The sequence below is a fragment of the Protobothrops mucrosquamatus genome, unplaced genomic scaffold, assembly GCF_001527695.2.
Source record: "Protobothrops mucrosquamatus isolate PMUCROS unplaced genomic scaffold, P.Mucros_1.0 scaffold_277, whole genome shotgun sequence".
Taxonomy (NCBI): domain Eukaryota; kingdom Metazoa; phylum Chordata; class Lepidosauria; order Squamata; family Viperidae; genus Protobothrops; species Protobothrops mucrosquamatus.
In genome coordinates this window covers 1,178,302-1,201,032 of record NW_015386353.1, presented here as the reverse complement: position 1 = coordinate 1,201,032, position 22,731 = coordinate 1,178,302, and the positions used below count along the sequence as shown (strand labels likewise).

The 22,731-nt window shown below is 38.8% G+C and overlaps 1 protein-coding gene across 1 annotated transcript in view; it reads left to right on the top strand.

Moving 5' to 3' along the window:
- Window positions 1-22,731, top strand: part of TP53I11 (tumor protein p53 inducible protein 11) — a 72,193-nt gene that overhangs the window by 47,871 nt on the left and 1,591 nt on the right. The window contains exons 2-6 of the mRNA XM_015831716.1: window positions 1,715-1,878; window positions 9,015-9,073; window positions 13,777-13,825; window positions 16,063-16,159; window positions 21,353-21,454. Coding sequence (XP_015687202.1) covers window positions 1,750-1,878; window positions 9,015-9,073; window positions 13,777-13,825; window positions 16,063-16,159; window positions 21,353-21,454 — 436 coding nt within the window. The 5' untranslated portion in view covers window positions 1,715-1,749. The remainder of the gene's footprint in view (window positions 1-1,714; window positions 1,879-9,014; window positions 9,074-13,776; window positions 13,826-16,062; window positions 16,160-21,352; window positions 21,455-22,731) is intronic.

Sequence of the window (22,731 nt, the reverse complement as noted above, 5' to 3'; positions counted from 1 at the left end):
TGGATTTTTTTCTGTCAAAAATGATCACGAGAAATGTTCATATGATTTGTTCATTCCAGGTTCTGGACTGTAGCTCAGTACTGACCCTTTTCTTTGCCATTTTTTTTCTTGTGGTACCACAGTCTCTCACAAATTGGTTTATATTACCATCATCATTGCCGGATTTTAATTTATGTTATCTCTCTCTGCATCTTGGACATGGGGGCACACTGGCATGACTAAATGCTATACTTTCTTGTCTTTAAAATAGAACTGGAAACAGCAAACCTGCTATAATTCTTTTGGAATCACAAACCTCCCCCACTTTCTATGAGCTGGAGGGAAGACAGGCTCTTGGCTGATAACAAAGCTTCCCACACCCACTATAATTAATAAGACAAAGCACACAAAGCAGCTGTCTCCAGTGGATTTCAATAACTGCCCTGTCTTGTTTCAGAATGCGAGAAATCTGTAGATACCAAAAACATTAATCTGTGACACCTCTCCCTCCAGATGTGTTGAGAATATAGCTCCCAGAATTCTCAGCCAGTGTGGCCAGAGATGACCACGACTTATCTAGGTGATTCCAAAGTGGAAATGGCTGATCTTCAGAAATGTGAATGGTCTGATTAAAGGTTTCTATTCTAGCAGCTGCTGCTTTACAATACAATTGGTCATGCTGTTAGGAACTGATCACTTGTGCCTAGGAAATGCCAAGTTGGGGAAAGTTGGCTCAGAGTATTAGATAATGATAATAGAAATCCTGGTTCCCATTCCCCCTTGGATCTTAGTGATTGTCTTTAGGTAAATCTTTCTCTGGCACTAGTAGAACATATGGATTGTTATGGAAATAACATTGGAGTGGAACCAAATATTAGGTGCTTATAAGGTTCTAGGGCAGGGGTCTTCAAACTTGGCCATTTTAAGACTTGTGGACTTCAATTCCCAGAATTCCTCAGCCAGGTATGCTGGCTGAGGAATTCTGGGAATTGAAGTCTACAAGTCTTAAAGCAGTCTAGTTTGGAGACCTCTGTTCTAGGGTTATGCACAAAGAGATGTTTTACTTCAGCAGTGGTTCAAGAAAAGTGACTCTTGGCTTTGCCCAGCAAGAGTTTCTTGTGTTCAGCTACTGTTTTTGAGGTAGATAGACCAATTGATGCTGATGAGTCCCAACTTGGTTTTTCACTGAGGCAGAGTAGAGTGATGGGCCAAAATTTTGCAGTGCCAGGGTGCTGTGCAACACCTTTGTGAGGCAAGGCAGATTATCTCACTGAAGCAGATCCCTGTGATTCCCTGTTTTGTGAGCTGAATCCTCTGTCTGAGTGTTTTGTTGCTATTGCTTCTCCAGACTAAGAAGCATGAAAAAGGTGATCTTGTAAATGTTTAAGAGTCCTTTGAGATAAGACTTGAGAAGCAAAGTTAATGCTACACTTGCCTGTTCCTAAATTTTCATGATTGTAGATGCACCGTGAGGGGGGATTTTAGTGTGCCATCATCATTCAAGTGGAAGTAAATATCCCCCAGTCAAAAAATATTTGATCATTGCAATTGTTGGGGGTAATTAGAAGTTTGTAACAAAAAGAATAAAATAGTTGACATACTGTGTTTGGTTAAATCATTTACATTAAATGAAAAAGATGTCCATGAACATCTTTAAAAATATCTGGATTTGAACCTCCCTAAGAAATATGTTTTTTTTTCTAATTTATCTAACCTCTGGTCTGTCTCATTTCAGTTTCTGCCCAAGCCAGCAAGTACCCACGAGTCACCATGGCAACCAAACAGCCTCCCCCTCTGATGAAGAAGCACAGCCAGACAGACCTTGTGAGCCGTCTGAAGACAAGGAAGATCTTAGGTGTTGGTGGGGAGGATGATGACGGCGAGGTTCATAGGTCAAAGGTAATGGGCTGCCAAGATTATCTATAATTGTGGACCCTTAGAATCAACAATTCTTCTTGCTAAAACATTTTATATACTTGTATACTTTGAATACATACTGCAAGAACTGCAAGAAATGAGGTTAGGCAGGGATGAGGAACATGCTATCCTCCAGAAATTCTTAAAATTCCAAAACCCATGAATCCTGAATGCAGAGCCCTTTATGAAGGATGGTGAGAGTTGCAGTCCAGCAACTTTTGGAAGATTACAACTTGACACTCGGCTGGACAGAAGAACCTGGTGGATTCCATAAGAGTTACCTACCTAATATGAATATTGTATGCTGTGTTCATAAAAACATCCAGAATCTGAATTTCATTTCAATAGAGGATAAATCTGCTTAACACACTATTAATGTTAATCAGATAGAATGAGCAAATCTGAGAGAGGGTGTAAGTGTGTTTGGGGACTAATTATGTTCTTATTTCCTCTAAGTTTCTAAAAAAAGATGAGAGAGTTGATGGAATGTAAACCAATGGCCCCTGGGTATCCTTAGACTCCAATTTCTGTCAATTTTAGCCAGAGTAAAGAATGTTGTGATCTGTATGCTGTTTCCTAATCCTCATGTCAAAGGCTGTGTATATGTAGAATGATTGAAAACTAACAAGAGCCTGCTCTGCCCCTTGACATGTTGACTTTTGAAAGATTGTTACACTTGGTGAGGGAAAGAAAGAATCTGTCTTCATCAAGCCTTGCATCTGTGTTTCTTGAGGCTTTTTGATGTTCTTGTTTGGTCATACCTACAAGCAAAAAGCAAATGCCCTTTTTTTTAAACCCAGAATTGAGGATTGGGGGATTATTAACCTAATTACTCAAATATTTTATTCGATCAGAAAGGAAGGGTGATTGCAGGGTATATACGTGAAGAAAGAAGGTGGTTGGGAACAATGTCTGCAAGTTGCACAAAGAATATCTTGGGGTAGGACTAACTTATTAATAGTGGTCAGGCTTGCAGGACAAACTTCTCAGAATGTTTAGCAGAAGTTAGCATTGAGAGGTTGTGTACATGAGTTCTTGGAAACCATGATTTCTCCTAAGTTCAAAACAGCATTTCAACAAACAAGATTTTTTTAAAATTAACCTTTTTGCTATTTGGAAAGAAGGGGGTTGAATGATCAGATGGAAAAGGAGAAGCAGTTAATGGCAGAGAGGAAATGCTACATTTAAGCCTGGGTGGAAGGAATGAAACTGCACTTGAAAGGCGAGGCAGATGAGACAGGAGAAAATGGAAATTCATAGTTTGTATTTATTGCTTTGGTTTCCCCTTAATTTTATATTTTTTTTCTAATCAATTGCATAACTCTCCCCTTTCTACTGACACATACATACCGAACTGTTGGTGTATGTGAATTAATTGCAAAAGCTTGAGGATAGCTTCACAGCTGTGGGTGGAATTGTGAGGCCTATGGGGATGGGTGGTGGGGGTGGATGGTTGAAGCTGCTGTTCTCAGCTCATTAGAGACACATCTTTGTAGGTGTAAGAAAACCTATGGTTCTCTAAACTGAAAGAATAGAGAGCTTTGATTTCTAGGTAACTCAAAAAGTTCCTCTTTTTTCTGTACAGCTATCGTATCTCTCCTCTTCTCTCTTTGTGCCTTTTTCTCACAATGTTCTCATATTAACTGTTTTTGCCTTTGATCGATGATGTGCCACAAAGCATCAATTGCCTTAAAGGGGGATGACGAAGAAGTGTACAGTTAACCTGTTGTTGCTTTTCAGAATGTTTCATCCACTTCTGTACTAGTCTAAAGTTCTATGCCCGACAATTTCCCATCCAAGGGAAATTGCACCTTAAATAGTTTGGATTTTCTTAAATGGGCAAAGGCTATCTAGGTTGCAACCCAGCTAGCATGGACAGTTATCACATGGTAGAATTTGAATATGTGTCTGTCACATATCAGTTAGTGCAAATTTTGATGAGACTTTTAATTTTTTTTTATTTTATTTATCTTAAATTGTGAAAATGTGACTTTTGAAGTGTGCTACATAGCTTGACCCATGAGTTATAAACATGCCCCAGCCAGCTGTTTTTTTTCCCGCCACTTCTTCATGTTGTTGCCTTCAACTCATCCACAACTCACACCTGAGGCAGCTTAATGTCCTCCTTAGTGATTCTACAATTAAAGTAGTTTTTCAGGTAGTCAGCCAGAACAATTTCACTGACCACTTGGTCAGGTATCTCTATAAAGTGTGGACTCAACTTAGCACCTATTGGCCACTTTATGTTGATGTACTAGTTTTTGGGTATTGCCCCCTGGTCCAGATGTTTCCAACTGGTCTTTCTTTCTCTCACATACACACTTATCAGAGAGCTTGGAAACAGAAGTAGCAGCTGACCATGGGTTGTACAAAAGGTGAAAGGTCTTCAGAGTGCACTACCATTTATTGGTAGCTTTCCTGTGGCAGGATAGAAATGTCAGTGAGATGCACATTTTATGCTGATAATATGCTGCCAGCATTAAAACTGGTGGATAACACTTCAACTGAGATAAGCATGACCTCTGAGTGCTCATCTTTGAATGAGCAAAACAGCAGAAAGGAAGAGTTTATACAGTTCTCTTCCCTTTCCTCCTTATTGCATGCCTACTTCTAACTGTATTCCTTGGGCGCTGCTTCTTATTCAAAAACAAAAATTAAAAGCAAAAATGAAATGCTTTGTCCTGAATGAAATGCCCTTGGACAAAAACTGAAAAGGAAACGGAAGGAAAATCCAAGGAGACATTAATGGCTGAGAATCTGCTGATGCTGATTCATTGTTGAATGAATGCATTTTAATAGGACCCAAGAGGGTGAATTCAACAGCCCATGTTGCAAAGTGTGACTTCTATTGGCCAGATTCAAAAGCCAAGTTGTCAGAGGAAAAGATAATGTTTTGCTTCTTTTTCTGGCTAATCTAAGCCTGGAATGTACAGATCCAGTCCTTTCTGATTGGGGCAATGCTGTGTGGTGAATTTAGGCATCCATACTACCTTTGTGTCTGGGATTTTCCAGGGCTGTTGTAATCCACTGCTTCCATTGCCACTGCATACCATTCATTCCCTTTTTCTGCTCTAGGTTTTTTTTATCACCCTTTCCAGAAGAGCAGTTTATTCTACTTGTGATTTTTATTTATTTATATATAAAATTTTAGAAACTGCCTATGTCCCTCACAGCGTGAATAAGTGGTGTCGTTAAAACAGGGAGAAGGTTCTTGGGTCCATGTGATTGCAATGTCCATTTCTCTGTGTGAACTCTGCTTCTTACAACCGGTTGTATTTTTAATTAATGGATTGACCTTTTGTCGTTGAACCCCAGCAGTTGCTTAGCAACTTAGAATGATCCTTGTCAGATGACTTTCTGAACAGGTGCCTTTCATGTATGTAGCCTTTTCTGTTCTGAAAGTGGAATTACAGTAACCTTTTTTTGAAAAATAGAATTACTTTAAAATGTTGGTAATTTTAAAAGGTCATTGGAAAGCGTCCACAACACAGTTATATAGACGGCAAACAATTTCTGTAAAGAACTAATTTAGTGCTCCATTTTGTTTTATGGAGAATTTTTTTTTCTTGGCAGATTCTCCCCATTGTAGATAGTTTCAAATCTCTCTCTCTCTCTCTCTCTCTCTCTCTCTCTCTCTCTCTCTCTCTCTCTCTCTTTCTCTCTCTCTCTCTCTCTCTCTCCCCCCCAAAAAAAAAAGTATGACAAACTTTCAGAAAAATGCTAGACTTCTGGCTAAGAGTTCGCAGAATTTGGAACAGTAAAAGGACCTATGGGCAAGAGTAACTTGTGTCCTGAAGATCTCCATGGTTACACAACACTCTAATTGGCATGTGAGGCTTAAAGGTCACATAGGAAAACAATTTTATGTTTTACATAGTAATATGCTGGCTTCAGTCTGTAGAATCCCAAAGCTTGGGAACTCTATCTCTATGGCTTGGTGATTTCCTTTGCAATTCCATCCCATCCCAAAGAATATCACTTTCTTGAAGAGGATATTGGTCTCTGTTTAAGATGAGGGGTGATGGGTTTTTTTGTATTGGGAAAACCTAACTATGTTTAATTCTTCTTCTCTAAAGCCACCCTATAGCCCAATAAAGTAGTAGGGGCTTGGCCTATCCAGTGAGCTATTTTTTTTTCTCTTGCCAACTTTTCTGTTGCTTTTGTATCATTTGTTAAAAGCAGGAAATAACGATGTAATGCATGTGCAAACTGTGCTTCCCTAGCTGATAATGCTAAGCCGGCAGGAAGCAACTGAAGGCTGTTTAAATTGCCTTTGTTCTTGCTTCCTTGGGCCTCTCTCTTTCCTGTGATTTGTAGTTTCTTGATTACACCAAGATACTTTGCTGGGGTACTCATTGAGTTATTATCTTTTTTAAAAAACATGTTTAACCATCTTTTTTAGGACACTTCCCTCTCTCTGCCATGAGATGGGTGGAAAATAAATTTGATAAATGAATAAAAATTAAAAAAAATAAATCTCTGCAACAGGCTGCAAAGTTCTGCCTTTTGAACTCACTGTTCTTTATCTTAAAACTAAAATCCATTCTTTTGCCTGTTGTGAATATTGAGTGCAATCCATTGGAAAAGTATTAAAATGTTTTCTGGTTCTCTTCCCTGGAGTCATCCTAGTAAGTACTAAACCATGTTGGGAACGCTGCATTAGATGTAACCTATAATGAGCATTGGTAATTTGCAGTTACTTTCAGATAACTTTCTGTGGATTCCACAGTTTTTGCCCTTTTAAATTAAAGCCTGTGTAATTGACTTTTTTGAAAACCAATTTTAACCATCCTTTTTTTTTGAAGGAAGGATGATCTGAAAGCTTTTATGGCTTCACCAATTTTTCCTGAGTCACTCAGGACTGTTTGTTTTTCAGGCAGTCAACTTTGAGATACTGAATTTCTTTGCTCCCATTTCCCATCCTCCCACTTAATTGTTCAAACTTGCACAATCAGACTGTGCTGTTCCCCCAAGATGTTTGCAAAAGGATCATAAGCAAGTGATAAATCACATTTTCTTTGTGCAAAAAAAACCCCTATAGTCTGTTTTAGCAGGCCACTCAAGATGTTTGAATCCCTGGAGAATTGCTATCAGAGACACAGGAGAGGTGGAAGAATACTGAACTGGAGTTTTCCTGATTTCTTGATATAGCAATTCCCTATATTTCAGATGTCCTTTCCCATAGAGAGGCAGCTTTAAATTGCTGAGAAATATCTCAATACATCATTTTACCCAGTCTTCAGCTAAACCATCAGTTCAACTTCCTGCCATTTCTGGCATCTGGGGAAGGCTGATACTGCCGATTGCATACAAAGGGTGACTGTTGATTTGGGCATAGGCAACTTATTTCCCATCTGTATAAACCAATCCTTCTCAAAACTGGCATTCCCTAGATGCGTTGGGCTCATAATTTATTGACAATATGACTAGTTTTGAATGTTGTAGATTACACATTATGAGAGTAGCAGCTGGTATATGGTTTATTTGAACATTTATTTTCAGCCACAGGTTTTAGCAAAATTCAGATAAAATTACAGCAGTCCATTGTTGATTCAATACATCCCCTCTAATATTAACAACACTATTTGTCAAGATGTGCCTTCTTATCTTTCTTGCAACCATTGCAAAAAATGCAGTTTGTTTTGTTATATGTATGTTTTCGTCAGACAACAAAAAAGTAGATTTTATTTTCTTCTAAACTAGACTGATTCAGTTGAATTAACAAGGTATAATGAATCTAGCTTTGCATTCCTGAGAAAGTTTGCAATGTAATGAGTAACAGATCAAATCTTCCACCTGTAAGTTATTACAAATGCAAAAACGGTGTGCAGTTGGCAATAAAGTAAAACTGGTATAAGGTGGTTTAGAGCAGTGGTTCTTAACCTTTTTGAACAAATCGCCCCCTTGAGCCAATGAGGAAGTTGTCATCGCCCCCCTCCCCCAACATAACCTCTCAATCACAACATAGGAAATAATTCTTCAATTTATGCAAACACTTTTTTTTGTTTTCTTTAAAATTTTCATCAGGACATATCGATGCAAATAGTTTATTTCCAGTCTTTTTCCCATATCGCAACTATGTGAAAAATTTTGGTGCCACCCGGCACTTTATTCCCAAACTTCGTGATACATGTATTTCATTATTATCTTATTTATTCAAGACACTTAAATGTAATGACCACTGAAAACAAAATTCAATTGGAAGAAAGTGAAATGCCCAAAAAGAAAAACAGTAACATTTAATGATTGAATTACAAGTGAAATTTAAGACGCAAAAAGAAATATAAAAAGGGCATAAGAACAAACCGCAATGCAGGAACTAAGAATTTCAAGATGAAAACTCTGAAACTAAATATAGTCACGCACACTGTAAAAAGGATTAAAAAGACACAAAGAAAATATAATATCAAACTGGAGTGCACGCTAAAAAAGTACAATACAAAGAAACACACAAAATGTTTTACAGAGCACAACAAAAATTCGAAAACAAAGCTGAAAACTCAAACTGTGACGTCAACATTACAGCTGACGTCACAGGGGACAGCCACTCAGCATGCGATGTTTCAAAAGAAGCGCTCCCCCCTCCATCACTGCCCATTCTGGCCAATGGCGGGCCACTGTATGGGTAGAGGCTGCTGCGCAACACGCATGAAGATAAGCGATGCATATTCACATGTACAGCATTCTGTACTGAAGCTAGCTGGAGGAACATTTGAAAACACAATTCAATCCACTCATAGCGAGCGATCTGATGTTTTTGTACGACAGATATACAGCGATTCACTGTATGAAAAAGTCTCAAAAGTGTCCCCAAAACTTTTCGCTCCATCACCCCCATACCGCCCCCTTTTCGTTCCTTTGCCCCTGCGTCACCCCTTTTCGTCGCCCCCTGAAAAACAAAATCGCCCCCTGGGGGGGGCAATATCGCCCAGGTTAAGAATCAATGGTTTAGAGTATCAGTGAGCTATTTTACTAGTCATAGTTTCACTCGCAGCAAATATCATTTATTGTTTCTTATTTTTGTGGACCAGAAATATAATATGCATGCATTTTTTTTCCTCATTTTTTTTCAGGGTGGCTCTGAGTCAGTTTATTCATTCTGTTCATTTAAATTTCAGATCAGTCAAGTCTTGGGCAATGAAATCAAGTTTGCAGTGAGGGAACCTTTGGGGCTCAGGTAAGTTCCATTCAGAACCTATGAACCAAGGAGACATAACAAGGATGCTAAGTATTTTACTCATTTTGGCTCCAAGCATGCTTGCTTTTCCTGCAAATGTGTACATGATCATTCTGCAGCTGAAAAAGCCCAATGTGGCAGGTGCAACCTTGCCTCTAGAGGCATGTCCTGGTTCCATAGCTTTTCAATATGAAGAATACTATCTGGGCATATATATGCAGAAACAGAGTGGGAAGAAGGCTTTAAGTTTAGAGTTCTTAATTACAGTTGGCTGTGGGATATTTGCAATTGGCTACCGTATGTTACTGTATGTTACAGAGTTCTCCCTTCAATATACTATCAAGGATGAGATACTGTACTGCTCTAAACAGCTCTTGAAATTGGATTTAAAGTGCTGGCAGTGTATATTTTAAGCAAGAAGATAACCTTGAGTTTGAATGGCTCTAAAAATGAAGATAATTCAAGAGTACAGTGGCTAAGACATTGAGCTTGGACTAGGGTGTTGCAAGCTTAAATCTGTATTCACCTGTTAGTATTAATACGTTATCAGAATGATTAGAATGCAGTACTGCAGGCCAACTCACTGCCCACTGTCAGGATTTTGAACCAGTTCAAGGTTGACTCAGCCTTCCATCCTTCCAAGGTCGGTAAAAAGGAGGACTCAGATTATTGGGGGCAATATTCTGACTCTGTAAACTGCTTACAGAGGGCTGTAAAGCACTGTGAAGTGGTATGTAAGTCTAAGTGCTATTGCTATTGCTAACATTTCAGAAGTAGATTGCCATTGCCCTTCTGTGGCTGAGAGGAGACTGGTCCAAAGTCACTGAGTTGACTTTTATGCCAAAGGCAGGACTAAATTCGTGGTCTTTTGATTTCTAATCCAATATTATTTTTTTTATTTATTATTTATTCGATTTATATCCCGCCCTTCTCCTTACCGGACTCAGGGCGGCTGACAGCCTTATAAAACCAATGCTACAATAAATACCTAATTTAAAACCAAATTAAAAAGAAATATTTGCTATGGCCTATATAATTAAAATTTCTCTTAAAACCCCCACTAAAATTCCCTAGGCCAATCCCGCTTGTTGGAAGAGCCATGTCTTTAGGGCGTGGCGGAAGGAGGGGAGATCCGGGATCACCCGGATCTCTGGGGGTAGTTCGTTCCAGAGGGTGGGGGCTCCCACCGAGAAGGCCCTCCCCCTGGAGGTCGCCAGCCGGCACTGTCTCCGACTGCCGTGGGACTCCTCTGGGACTCTGTGGGAGCGTACCGGCCGATGGGAGGTAATCTGCGGCAGAAGGCGGTCTCGGAGATATCCAGGTCCGATGCCATGGAGCGCTTTGAAGATGATGACCAACACCTTGAAGCGCACCCAGAAGGCTACCGGCAACCAGTGCAGCTCGCGCAGCAGCGGTGTTACATGGGAGTGACGAGTCCCTCCCAACACCGCCCGCGCGGCCGCATTCTGGACCAGTTGAAGCCTCCGGGTGCTCCTCAAGGGGAGCCCCATGTAGAGAGCATTACAGTAGTCCAGGCGGGAGGTGACGAGGGCATGGGTGACTGTGCGCAAGGCATCCCGGTCCAGAAAAGGTCGCAACTGGTGTATCAGGCATACCTGATAAAACACCCCCCTGGTCACGGCCGACAACTGGTCTTCCAGCGTCAGCCGCGAATCCAGGAGGACCCCCAGATTGCGTACCCTCTCCGAGGGGGCCAAAATTTTGCCCCCTATAGTCAGCGATGGAGTCAGCTGACTATGCCGAGGCGCCGGCAGCCACAGCCACTCGGTCTTGGAAGGGTTGAGCCTGAGTCTGTTCCTCTTTAACCACTATACCAATTGAAAAGTTTAGATCAGGGGTGTCAAACTCACAATGTGACGTGACGTGTCGCGACATATCATGACTTTTTTTCCATTGCCGGCAATGGGGTGAGTGCAGTTTCAGCATGACGTATCCAGCACTGGGCCACCAGGTTGACATCCCTGGTTTAGATGATGTAAATAAGCTGGTGATAATAAGGATAAAAATATCCCTTAATTTTTCTAACAGTGATATTCACCATATTTTTATTGATGAGAAACAATTCAGTAAAGTTTTCCAAAATATGTGGAATGTGACTCATTCCACAATGTGGAATGTGACTCATTCCACAATGTAGGGACCATCATACCTGCAGCCACATTACTACTTACATAATTAGGATGATGCATCAGAGAACAAGATCTATTTCCCCTCTCAAGTTCATCAGGAACAACAAATAAACTCAAGAATGTTTTGGAATGCTTTCAATCAAGTGTTTACAGTGGTGTGTAAAAAATGGTTGTATGTGTCATTGAATTCCCCAAGTGAAGAGAAATTGACACAACCTCTTCCATGGTAAAAAGTTAAACCTATCTTTCTACAGATTCAAGTGCCTTTATGGGCTGTCATGTATAGATTCAGAATAAGAAGCAATGAATATGGCAGAGGCAGAAGATTGGACACACACAAACATGCACATGATATTTTTTTATGTTATTATTGTAAAGTTTTGAATAGACTTCAAAAAATGATAGACTACAATTAGGCAAGTGAAGACAATTTAACAATATTCAGAGTTGTCTAACCTCTTAGGCCAGGGGTGTCAAACTGCCGGCCCGTGGGCCGGTTTCATCATACCGGAGTCGCACCCACCCCATTGCCGGCAATGGCAAAAAAGCTCCGATACGTTGTGCAACGTCACGTGATGTCGCGAGTTTGACATGTCTGTCTTAGGCTATGATTATAGTCTCTTTCTACTTCCAAAAATCAGGAATTCATCTGAGATTTGAAAAATAGTAAATAAAAGCAGGAAGGCTATAGGAAAAAAAACCCTCTAAATGCTTCCAGCTGGCAATTTCCATTGTGATAGACATCGCTAAGAAATGAAAAATATTGTAAATGAATTTTGCAGCTAAAGAAAAATATGAAAGACCAAGAAAATAACTGTGTGAAAATGGATCAGAACTGCAAAGCAGAAGTCACAAATCACTCTAAACAATAAGTTGAAAAGTTTAGCTGATCCTTGTATGGATGTGTAGTTGTACAGTTGCCCTTTGAACTGTTTGGTCACAACCAAACATGATACATTTGGAGGACAAGGCTGAAATATTTGAAGAAAAAAAACTTTTTGCCAACCATTAAACACTGTATTGGATCTATTGTGTTTTGGAAGGGTGGGACAATCAGCATTACAGGAGTTTCTTATATGAAAAAGAAGCATGGATTCAATTAGCGATCAATATATCCTAAACACTAATGTCCCACTGTCAGTGAAGAAGCTGATACTTCAGCAAGATGATGATCCAAAACATTTTTCTAAAGTGCTATCTGCTCTTGGGAAAAACAACTGCAGTCAGGCAGAAATACTTTCCATCCCCACTTCCCCAAGGCTTAGCACAGCTCATGCATCTTCCTAAAAGTCAAGGACCACCAAGCTATAGTAAACAGCAAATCCTGGTGGGATTCCTACCTTGAGCTTGGCTTGGGACCTCAGCCAAGAGCTCAAAAACAACACTGCTGAAGATCAAGCCTTAGAATTTGGCCGGGAGCTCAGGAGCAACCAGAAAAGGAATGACCTCACTGAGGTAGCACCTCATTCTATGCAGTGCAAGACATTTTGGAGGGAGGCAAAAGTTGTATGCCAACTTATTTTCAGATTTGTATATTAAAGGCATATTTATGTGGCATCAACTTGCAAGGCTCGGAGGGTAATGTTAACCCAGAGTAACAGTCTATTGTTGGAAAAATAACATTGTGTACAGTTATCTGCAGTTATCTGCCAAAAATAATCTTTGTAACCTCCACAAAACAGAAAAATGGGGCTATAAGAATTCTTCAAGAAAGAGTGGAAAAAATATCCAAAAGCAAGGATAGTAACACTTGTAATGGACTAAAGAGGAAACATGTTATTTTTGCCAAAGGAGGTGTTATTAAGTACTGGCTGAAAAGTTTTTCAGAGTCTAAACCTACTATAGTCACTTTTCTAAATCTATAAACAACTGCACACAAATAGTAAGTATTCATTCAAATAACCCAAAAGAGGTCAAATGTAACTTTGTACCATGGAGATCAGTTTCTCTTCACTTAACTAATAGAATTTAACCAGGAGTGCCTAAATTTTTGCATGAACCTGAGGTACTAAAATCTCTATCACGTTGTTTATTGTTGTTTATAGAACGATAGAACTTATAGTTCAATAGACCGGGAGGACTCCTGGGGTATATATAAGTATAGCAGCGCTCTGCTAGTAAACTAAGAGGCAAATTCCTTAGAGGAGGCATTAATTATAGTAATCTCTTCTTGAAATGGCGTAACTGAAGAAAGATCATTAACTAATTTAAACATGGCTCTGTAAATATTTTTAAAAACTTCCATTACTAGCTGGAACTTCCTATTTTCCAAAGAAAATCTCATTACCAATGTTTGGATGATAGCATTTACATGCTCTTTCTGAACTGCCTGGTGATTTTCCTCCCCAAGTGTTTTGAAATTGCTTTTAAAAAGCAACCCTGTTCTCTTCTATACCCTGTTTTATTTTGCATTCTCTTGTCAACAGGAATCGCTCAGATGACCCTTTTTGGCAGAAGTAGTAATAACTATTTTTCATTTACTGCTGGCTGGAGGGGATGCCATAATTAGAGTATTGTGATACTTAACCTTTTTTTCCCCATTTGAACTTGTAGGGTTTGGCAGTTTGTCTCAGCCATCATATTCTCTGGAGTCGCCATCATGGTAAGTGTGGAAAACATTTTCATATGAAAGCGAACATCAAATTACCTAAAAGTCTGTCCTTAGACAAGTTTAGCATTCTGTTTTCATAAATTTATAAAGCTTCAATGAAATCTATAAAAATTCTGTCCTCAGGTTCAGTCCCTTGACCATTGTTCATCAATGTTTCTTCAACGTATTGGAGAGATAGCAAGTGATTCTCAACTCATTAGTTTTCGTTACTAATGTGAATTAATAAATAGATTAAGTTCAAGTTGTATCAGCTTTGCAGGTGTCATACACTTGAGTTGGATACCTAATACCTTTCTGGCTTGGTGGGCTAGTGGCAGGGGGAGATGGAATGGTTCTGTGTGAGGAGAGGCACAAGCCCACTGTTGGGGACCCCCTGCCCTAGAAGAAAAAAGAGCAAAACAATATTGATAGAGTAGTAGGCTGTAGTAATAGATGAAATGTAATAAAGGCAAGTTCTTCAGTCATGAATCAAACATCAAATGCAGGGGGAAAAGGGAGGGGGACACCAAACTTGGTAATAAGATTTTGTGAACGATTTTTTAGTAATAATTGATCCATATTGAACATGATCCAATGGTGAGGTGAGACTGGAAAAAAGGCAAATACAATTTAAGGCTGCATCAACAATCTCAATATAGTATACAAGTATAATTTCCAAATCAGAAGAAGTAATCATGCCACTCTATTCTGCTTTGGTCAAGTCATACCTTGAGCATTGTTTCTAGTGGTGGTCAAGTCATACCTTGAGCATTGTTTCTAGTGGTGGGATTCAGAGAATTGGAACAGGTTTATACAATGGCAATGGAAATTATAAAGGGATCACAGATTAAGTCTAGGAAGAGGCTGGGATGGTACATTTAGGCTTTCATTTCTTCTAAAAGAAGACTTAGGAGGAAGCAGTAGTCCAAGAACACTTTTCAAATATAGGTAGTCCTCAGTTTACAGCCACTCATTTAGTGACTGTTCAAAATTACAAAAACACTGTGCCTTACAACCAGTCCTATCACAACCATTGCAGATTCCCAATGGCCACATGATCAAAATTTAGGCACTTGGTAATTGGCATCTATTTATCACGGTTGCAGCATCCCGGGGTCATATGATCACCCTTTGCAACCTTCCCAGCTGGCTTCTGACAAGCAAATTTGATGGGGAAGCCAGATTTGCTTAACGACCACATGATTCGCTGAACAACTGCAGTTTATTTGTTTAAGAACCATGGGGGAAAAAAAACTTGTAAAATTAACAACCTTGCCTAGCAACAGAAATTCTGATCCTAATTGTGGTCATAAATCAAGTATTAAATGATGTTGCAATCACATGTCGTAGAAGATAATCAAGACCTGGTATCTCGTGTTCCAAAATGCAGGCTATGAAATAATATATTTAGCTTACAGGAAAACAGGCCTTGATAGTATGATCAGCAGTTTGTGGAACTGTGGAACCAATAAAACCAGAGAAGTTGTAGGCTTTTCTTCACTGGAGTTATTCTAACGGAGGCAAGACAGTAATCTGTCTGGGATGCTTTAACTGAGATTTGTACACTGAGCAAGATTGTCTAAATAGACCCTTTCCAGCTCTATGTTTCTTTGAAATAAATATTGGATTTTCTCGCTCTCTTTTCTTTTTTTTAATATAAATGTCATTAAAAGTTTTAATAAAACTAACACAAGGAGTAAAGAAAACAAAAAAAGATATGCAGCAAAGATAAGTATGATTACAAGATTATATCTATAATTACAACAAAAACTCACTTTTTCTATTATCCAATTTTTTTCCCTAACCCACATTTCCTAATGCATTTTTTTTTGTTTCATGCAATAGGGGCTTTACAGCATTAAAAATAGATAATTGTTCTTTCTCTAATCAAGGGAGTCAATTTAGCCATCTTTGCAAGCTCTTATCATCTTCACCAACCGTTCCTCAAACTTTGAGTATACAGTAATCTCACAGCAGTTGTCATATATAAGAACAAAATTCCATGTTTTAGTAGTTTTTCTAAAAGCTTCTCTCTCTCTTTTCCCACTGCTATCTGCAACAGCTGCTCACTTGCATGGATGAAACAGTGGTCCAAGTGCACTTCTCTTTGTGAGCATTGACACATGTCTGAAACAGATTTAGTTATATCTGATTTCTATTTTCAGTGAAAATCCTTTTCTTTGGACACCAAATAGTTCAGTTAGAGGAGGGTTTGTTTTTTTTAACTGACATTTATTTTTCTCTTCCAGGCTCTCACCTTTCCAGATCAAATCTATGATGCTGTCTTCAAGGAAGAGGTAGTCAACAGTAAAATGCCTATCCGTCTCTATGGAGGAGCTTTACTTAGTAAGTAATCCGTGAGCATCCAGATGTTGATGTGGTCTAATCTGTTGGGAATAGCTGAGTGAATCCTATAGAGGTAGTCTTCAACTTGCAACTGGTTGCTTGGCAACCTTTTGAAGTTTCAAAGCAGTCACACAGCCGCATTTTACAATGGTTTTGCTGAAAACCAACATTTACTTCCATTTTGGGGCAAAACTGTGTCAAGGCAAACCACTGATTCTCTTAATGACTGTGGTGTTCGCTTAACAACCGTTGCCAAAAAGGTTGTAAAATTGGGTCAGTGACATGACGGCAACAAACAGGGTCATTATGGTTCTAAGTCGAAGACTGCCTGGAAGAGTGGGAGGTTATTTCCTGGGATGAAAGGGGAATGAAGTATGCAGGGTCTTTGCATAGAAATTGTCTGAATTGAACCTAGGTCCCAGGTGATTTTGGATTATAACTTTTGTAATCACTTGCCATTGGACAAGAGGTAAATTAATGGAATGTTTACTGTTGATCTTCATGAAGTTTTTTTCCATGGAATTTTGTCCAGAGGAAGGAACACATACTGTGCAATCAAGTTGGGCTTTGAAGTCATTTAACAGACTCAGGAAAGATGGTATTGGTAAATAAGAATCAGGACCTGTAATGTTGTTAACTGTCTTGAGTCCCTAGGGACAGAATAAATCTTCATCATCACCATCATCTGAAATAATGATACTGAAATTGCACTGTTATAATTTGCTCATCAAGAGACAAAGTTTGTTAGTTCAGATGGAAACACGCTGTTTTGAGACTGTAATATATCAAACTTCATTATTCAAGATGCTTCAAGAATTTTTAAATTATTTCATTTTAAGTTACCTTTAATGCCAAGGCAAAAATATATCTGGGAAACTAGGTATAATAGCCTAGATCAGGGGTCTTCAAACTTGGCCCTTTTATGACTTGTGGACTTCAACTCCTAGAATTCCTCAGCCAGGCACGCTGGCTGAGAATTCTGGGAGTTGAAGTCCACAAGTCATAAAAGGGCCAAGTTTGAAGACCCCTAGACTAGATCACTTGACAAGTGAAATCAGCCATATATTTTTTTCTTTCTACACAAACCTTGGAAGCAGTATTACTTGATCCCGTAATGCCATTTCTCAGACACACAGAAAATAATGGTGTTTGAATTATGGAAAAACTTTTTTGATTGCCAGGATTCATTATATACTTACTAACATGCCACATTTGATGTATGAATCAATTTCAGTGGAATTACATCTCTATTGATGGGTTCAAATTGCTAGCTGTGATGGTCACCAATGTCGGATATGATTCCAGTGTTACAATTTTGTGTTTGTGTATCTGTGTGTACGCTCATCAAACTGAGACAAAGCCACGGAACAAGACCTTATGCACGAGTATCATAAGCTTGAGCTGTTGAAATGCAAATTGGGATTTGCTAGACATATAGGATATTAGAATAATTAAATGTCATTTTACCGTAGCACAGAGATTAGTCGTCATGATTTTACCATCTCCTAATCAGTTTCAAAGTTATTCTGATGCTTTATTTACAGCAGAGCTATCAATGGTAAATGAAATTGTTCCTGGACTATATAATTCTGGAGCATAAGCAATGCATCTGTGATAGCACTAAATGGTCATTTCAAAACTGTAATTTTATAAAATGGTGTAAAAGTGGTTCATTTTGAAATTCTGTGGGACAAGACTCTATTCTTGGCATAATCACAAGCACTGATTAAAGTCCAGTCATTTCTTTCCTTCCCTGTTAAAAAAAAATTCCTCCAGGAATGAACCTATAGGCTTGTGCAATGTACACATAGACATACACATTTTAATGTACTTCTTTAAAAGACATCCCTTCCACCCACCTAGGAATCACTCAGTTGATTTCTCCCACCCATCCACTCTGTACTCAGTCAGTATTAAAACTACATGTGAAAGAAAACAGATGGTTTAAATAGAAATTTAAAATTTGTGGGGGGAATCCAATGGTGTCTTTGGGATAGGCCCTCCATCTCTGCACAAGCTTCCTTACAGACTTGTCATTCTGGTGATATAATTAGAGGAGATATACAGTGTGTGCAGAACTGTGAGCAATTCCAGAGAAAATGGAACATAAATTGAACAAATAAAGAGACCCAAACTCTACCCTACAGACATGTGCTATAAAGTAGAATAAAATTAAACTAATCTAGTTAGGGAGAAGGATGAGCGCTAGCTTGTTTGGCTTGTTTTTGTGAGTTTTTTTTATGTGAAAGCATTTATCCAAGCTGAACCACAGCTGCTGGCTTGATGACTAAAATGATCTGCTTTAGGGCTTAGAGTCATTTTTAGATTTCACAACCCAGTGCTATTTTGTGTTCCCATTCCCATTCCCTTTCTGGGAGAAATTATAAATAAGGTTGGGACTGTATGGGCACAGCTATTAGAAGTCATACACTATGTTTGCATAGTTGCAGGAAGTCAAAATAGATTTGAGTCTGGTTGTCACAGGCAATTTTTTGTGCAGAGGGAAAACTTTTCCTGCCTTATTCTTTTTCTAAGTCTGCAGCAGCATCTGCTGGCTACAAATAAAAATACAGAGAAACTTGGCTCTGCCGGCACTCTCATTTTTAGCAAATTTTGTGCGTTCTCTTTCTCCCACTTCAAAAGGGACAGGCTTAGATTATGAGACAACACACCACATTGTTCCCAGTTTAATGGGGAAACATTAGCTTTGCTGTATCCCAAAGATGCTTTTTCATGAGGCAACTGGCCTTTCTTGTTTTTCTTTGAAGACATTTCGCTTCTCATCCAGGAAGCTTCTTCAGCTGTGAACTGAAAAAGCTTCTTTGATGAGAGACGAAACGTCTTCAAAGAAAACAAGAAAGTCCAGTTACCTCATGAAAAAGCATCTTTGGGATAACTATGACCTGGATGACTGAGAATCTCCATAGACAATTAGCTTTGCTTTAGCTCTTTATTCTTGAATTCTTTATTCTTTATTCTTGTGAACAGGCTGTAGTTGCTGGAATAAATTAGTGATATGTGAACTGTCATTTCTAGAGCTTCTGTGGGGATTTTATTGCTTATATTTCTCTTTCCATTGATTGCTGAAGTACACGGACACAATCCAAAGACAAGGCATAAAGATTTTTGCTGTCTCAGACACACAAACCCAGTGAGGAATGTGATAGATTATGTTGATTGATTACATACCATCAAGTCAGTGTTGATTCATAGCAACTATATAGAGAGAGATTTTCTCCATGCCAGTCTGTTCCCCAGCCTCATCCTTCAAGTCCATCTGGACTTCTTTTTCTTTCCATCTTTCCCAGCCTCAGAGCTTCTCAAGAGAGACTTCCGGAGATAGTAATAGGAGAGGACCACAATAGAATTCAAGTGTTTGGCTCCTGACAACTCTTCTTCGGATTAAGGAGAGGATAAGGATTATCCACAAGTTTGTTCCAAACAGAAATTCTTCTGGGAAGAGATTGTGAAATAGCTGTCTCCAGCAGGGTTTGAGAGTTCTTGGGGCTTTTGAGGCAGGTGAATCATCTTACCTAAGCAGTGATTTTGCATCTTCAAATTGGACACTAGGTTTGCCTACCTCCTCCCTTAACTATGTTACAAAGCTCCCTTATTCTTCTTCTTGTTGTTGTTAGTTGCGAAGCCGTGTCCGACCCATCACGATCTTATTCTTATTCTTGAGTTTCTATATATTAAGAATCTTCTGAAGGGCAAGTTTCTGGGAGAATCTCGTCTCACCCTGGATGGAAGAAATTAAATGTAAATGTAAGGATTAAAGGGTTAAAAAGAAAAACATTAATTTTTGGGAAATGGCAAAAGGGAGACTAGAAAGTTGATTTTAGTTAAGGGGCTAGATGGACTTGAAAGAATATTTCCTATGGAGTGTTTAACAAATGATCATTAAGTGAGGACTACCTGTAAAGAAGAAACTAAAACTATTTGGGAACAATTTATTCAGGAGAACCACAGATTTTATTGGATAAAACAGAGATTGGGATTGATTTGAATTTGGATTTGGAGTTTCAAGACAATGCTTGATTACAAAAGTGATATGGATAAAGATGCTGTGGATCTCAAAAAGCATTTAAAACTTCCAGAATATGAGTCATATGGAACAATGGTCCCAATGGATTTACAAATAAAACCGGTTGATGTCTTCATAATTAAAGGGGCCATATGAATAAAAAAACAGATGAGTGACTCGGAACATGACTTTGGAATATGTGGACACAAGGAAACTTTCTAAGAATAGATGAAAAGAAAATTATAAAAAAAATCAGCTTGTAAGACATCATTTCTCAGGATTAAAGATCAAAAAAATCAATAAAAGAGAGAGAGAAAGAGAGAGCTTTCTCCAGAGACCTAGATCTTCACATAATGTGTCCAAAGAAGAGTGTGCTACTAGGAGATAAACATCTATCAGGAATGCAGGGCAGGGGGAGAAGGAGGAGTTGAGATTTTGGTAGATTTTGGAGAGGGGAAAGACATTGTAAAAGTATATATAAAATTACATAAGCACAGTGAACTTTTTAGTTTTATTGATCCTAAAACTTGCTTCTTAGAAAAATATTTTCAGAACTGAATTTAAAAAAAAAATCACAGCACAAATAGTAAGGTTCATTCATACACACATATAAAGAAAGTAAATGGATAAAACATAATAAAAATGGAAAAGAATATACAAATAGGAAATACAAAGAACAAAATGTACAAAATGAAACTGTTGGCAGATAGCCAACAGTTCTAAAATAGTATACAATTAAAATATTCTGATACATCATAAATGCTTAGAATATTATGTTACAAGTCCATTTTTCAATAAAGCACGTCCCTTTTAAACTATGGATTAAAATTACTTGGTCAGCGCATTAAAAGGGGGGGAAGAGTAGAAATTGAAGGGATAAATAATTTGTTAAGACAGTACTGTAGATTAAGTGTCAAGTTAACATTGAAAACTTCAGTTTTGGCTGTGGCAAACTCCAAAATTTGCAAAATGAAAGGTCAGAGTGCTTAAATCATGGTACCTGTGTATCTGCAATATCTCACCATTTGGAATTTTGTCCTTTCATAAAGCTTTGGTTAATAAAGTATCATGAATGGCAGCATTTGTCTTTTCATACTGTAGCTCTCCTTAACCTGTCCTGAATCAGCTGATCTGATACTTCTCTTTTTTCCCCATCCAATCTGCAATAGGTATCTCACTCATCATGTGGAACGCCCTCTACACATCTGAGAAGGTCATAATCCGTTGGACCCTACTGACCGAAGCTTGCTACTTCGGAGTACAGTTCCTGGGTAAGTTGAGGGGTTTTTTGGAATTAGGAATGAAGGAAATTTGTCTCTGCCTGCCTGCCTGCCAGCCAGTCGGCCTCTCTCTCTCTCTCTCTCTCTCTCTCTCTCTCTCTCTCTCTCTCTCTCTCTCTCTCTCTCTCTCCCCCCCCCCCTCCCCCCCTCTCNCTCCCTCCCTCCCCCCCTCTCTCTGTATAAAAAGAAGCAGTCCCATTATGGTCTAGATATTTTCTAACTATTTTGAGACAGCAGAGCATGGAATTGAACCAACAGTGATATTGAAACTCATATTTGCTCAGAAAGAAGTGCCAAAAAGAAAATAATGCAACACAATTCGCCAAAGCTCTGAAAACAAAGCAATTCGCAAGCTTGATTAATTTCATTTGAAAAACTGAGCCTTTCCTCTATTTTTCAAATATTTTTTTCTTCCAGGGCTGGCAGGGAGTTGCAGCAGAAGTCCTCCAGGCTCCCTTCCAACTCTGTCATTCTGTATTCCTTCACCAACTGATAAATGTGACTTTTCTCCTTTGGCAACCAATTGTCCCAGGATGAAATTTCTAATGGCAGAAATCCTGTCTACCTTGCACTTTCTGTGTCGTTTGGAAGGTGCTTTCTCATCACAAGTCAGTAGGAAAAGTAAACTTTGGTGATGACAAAAAAGGTGTTAAAAAAATAACAACAGTGAAATTTTAAAAGCTTCTATGTCTGCTGGAATCCCAAGCAAAATATATGATCTGTTTGGTTTGGATGCTCAGGTTTAAAGGGAAATTTATTCAGTGAAATCAGCTTCACTTGTTGTTCTGGTTATTATAATTACTGCTAAGCTGTCAGTGAAATCTGTATCTATGCATCCTATTTTTTTGCGCACTCATCTTGGCTTTAAAACCTCAGGCTCCCTACCCATTGCCTAATCTGAAGCAAAGTTTATATTACATACCGTGTTTCCCTGAAAATAAGACCCAACCAGAAAATAAGCTCTAGCATGATTTTTCAGGACACTTGTAATATTAGCCCCACCCCAAAAATAAGCCCCAGTTAAGATCATCAGCCAGACAGATGCATTTAGTACCGTATTTTCCCGAATATAAGCCCTAACTGGAAAATAAGCCCTAATGCATCTTTTGGAGCAAAAATTAGTATAAGACCCAGTCTTATTTTCAGGGAAACACAGTAGTTAAAAGCAATCTGAGTTATAGGGATCCGTCTTCAGAGAAACAACCATGTGCAGGCCAACCTTCTTCATCTTTTAGCTACAACTTCCTTTTCATCATTGTCAAAGAGGT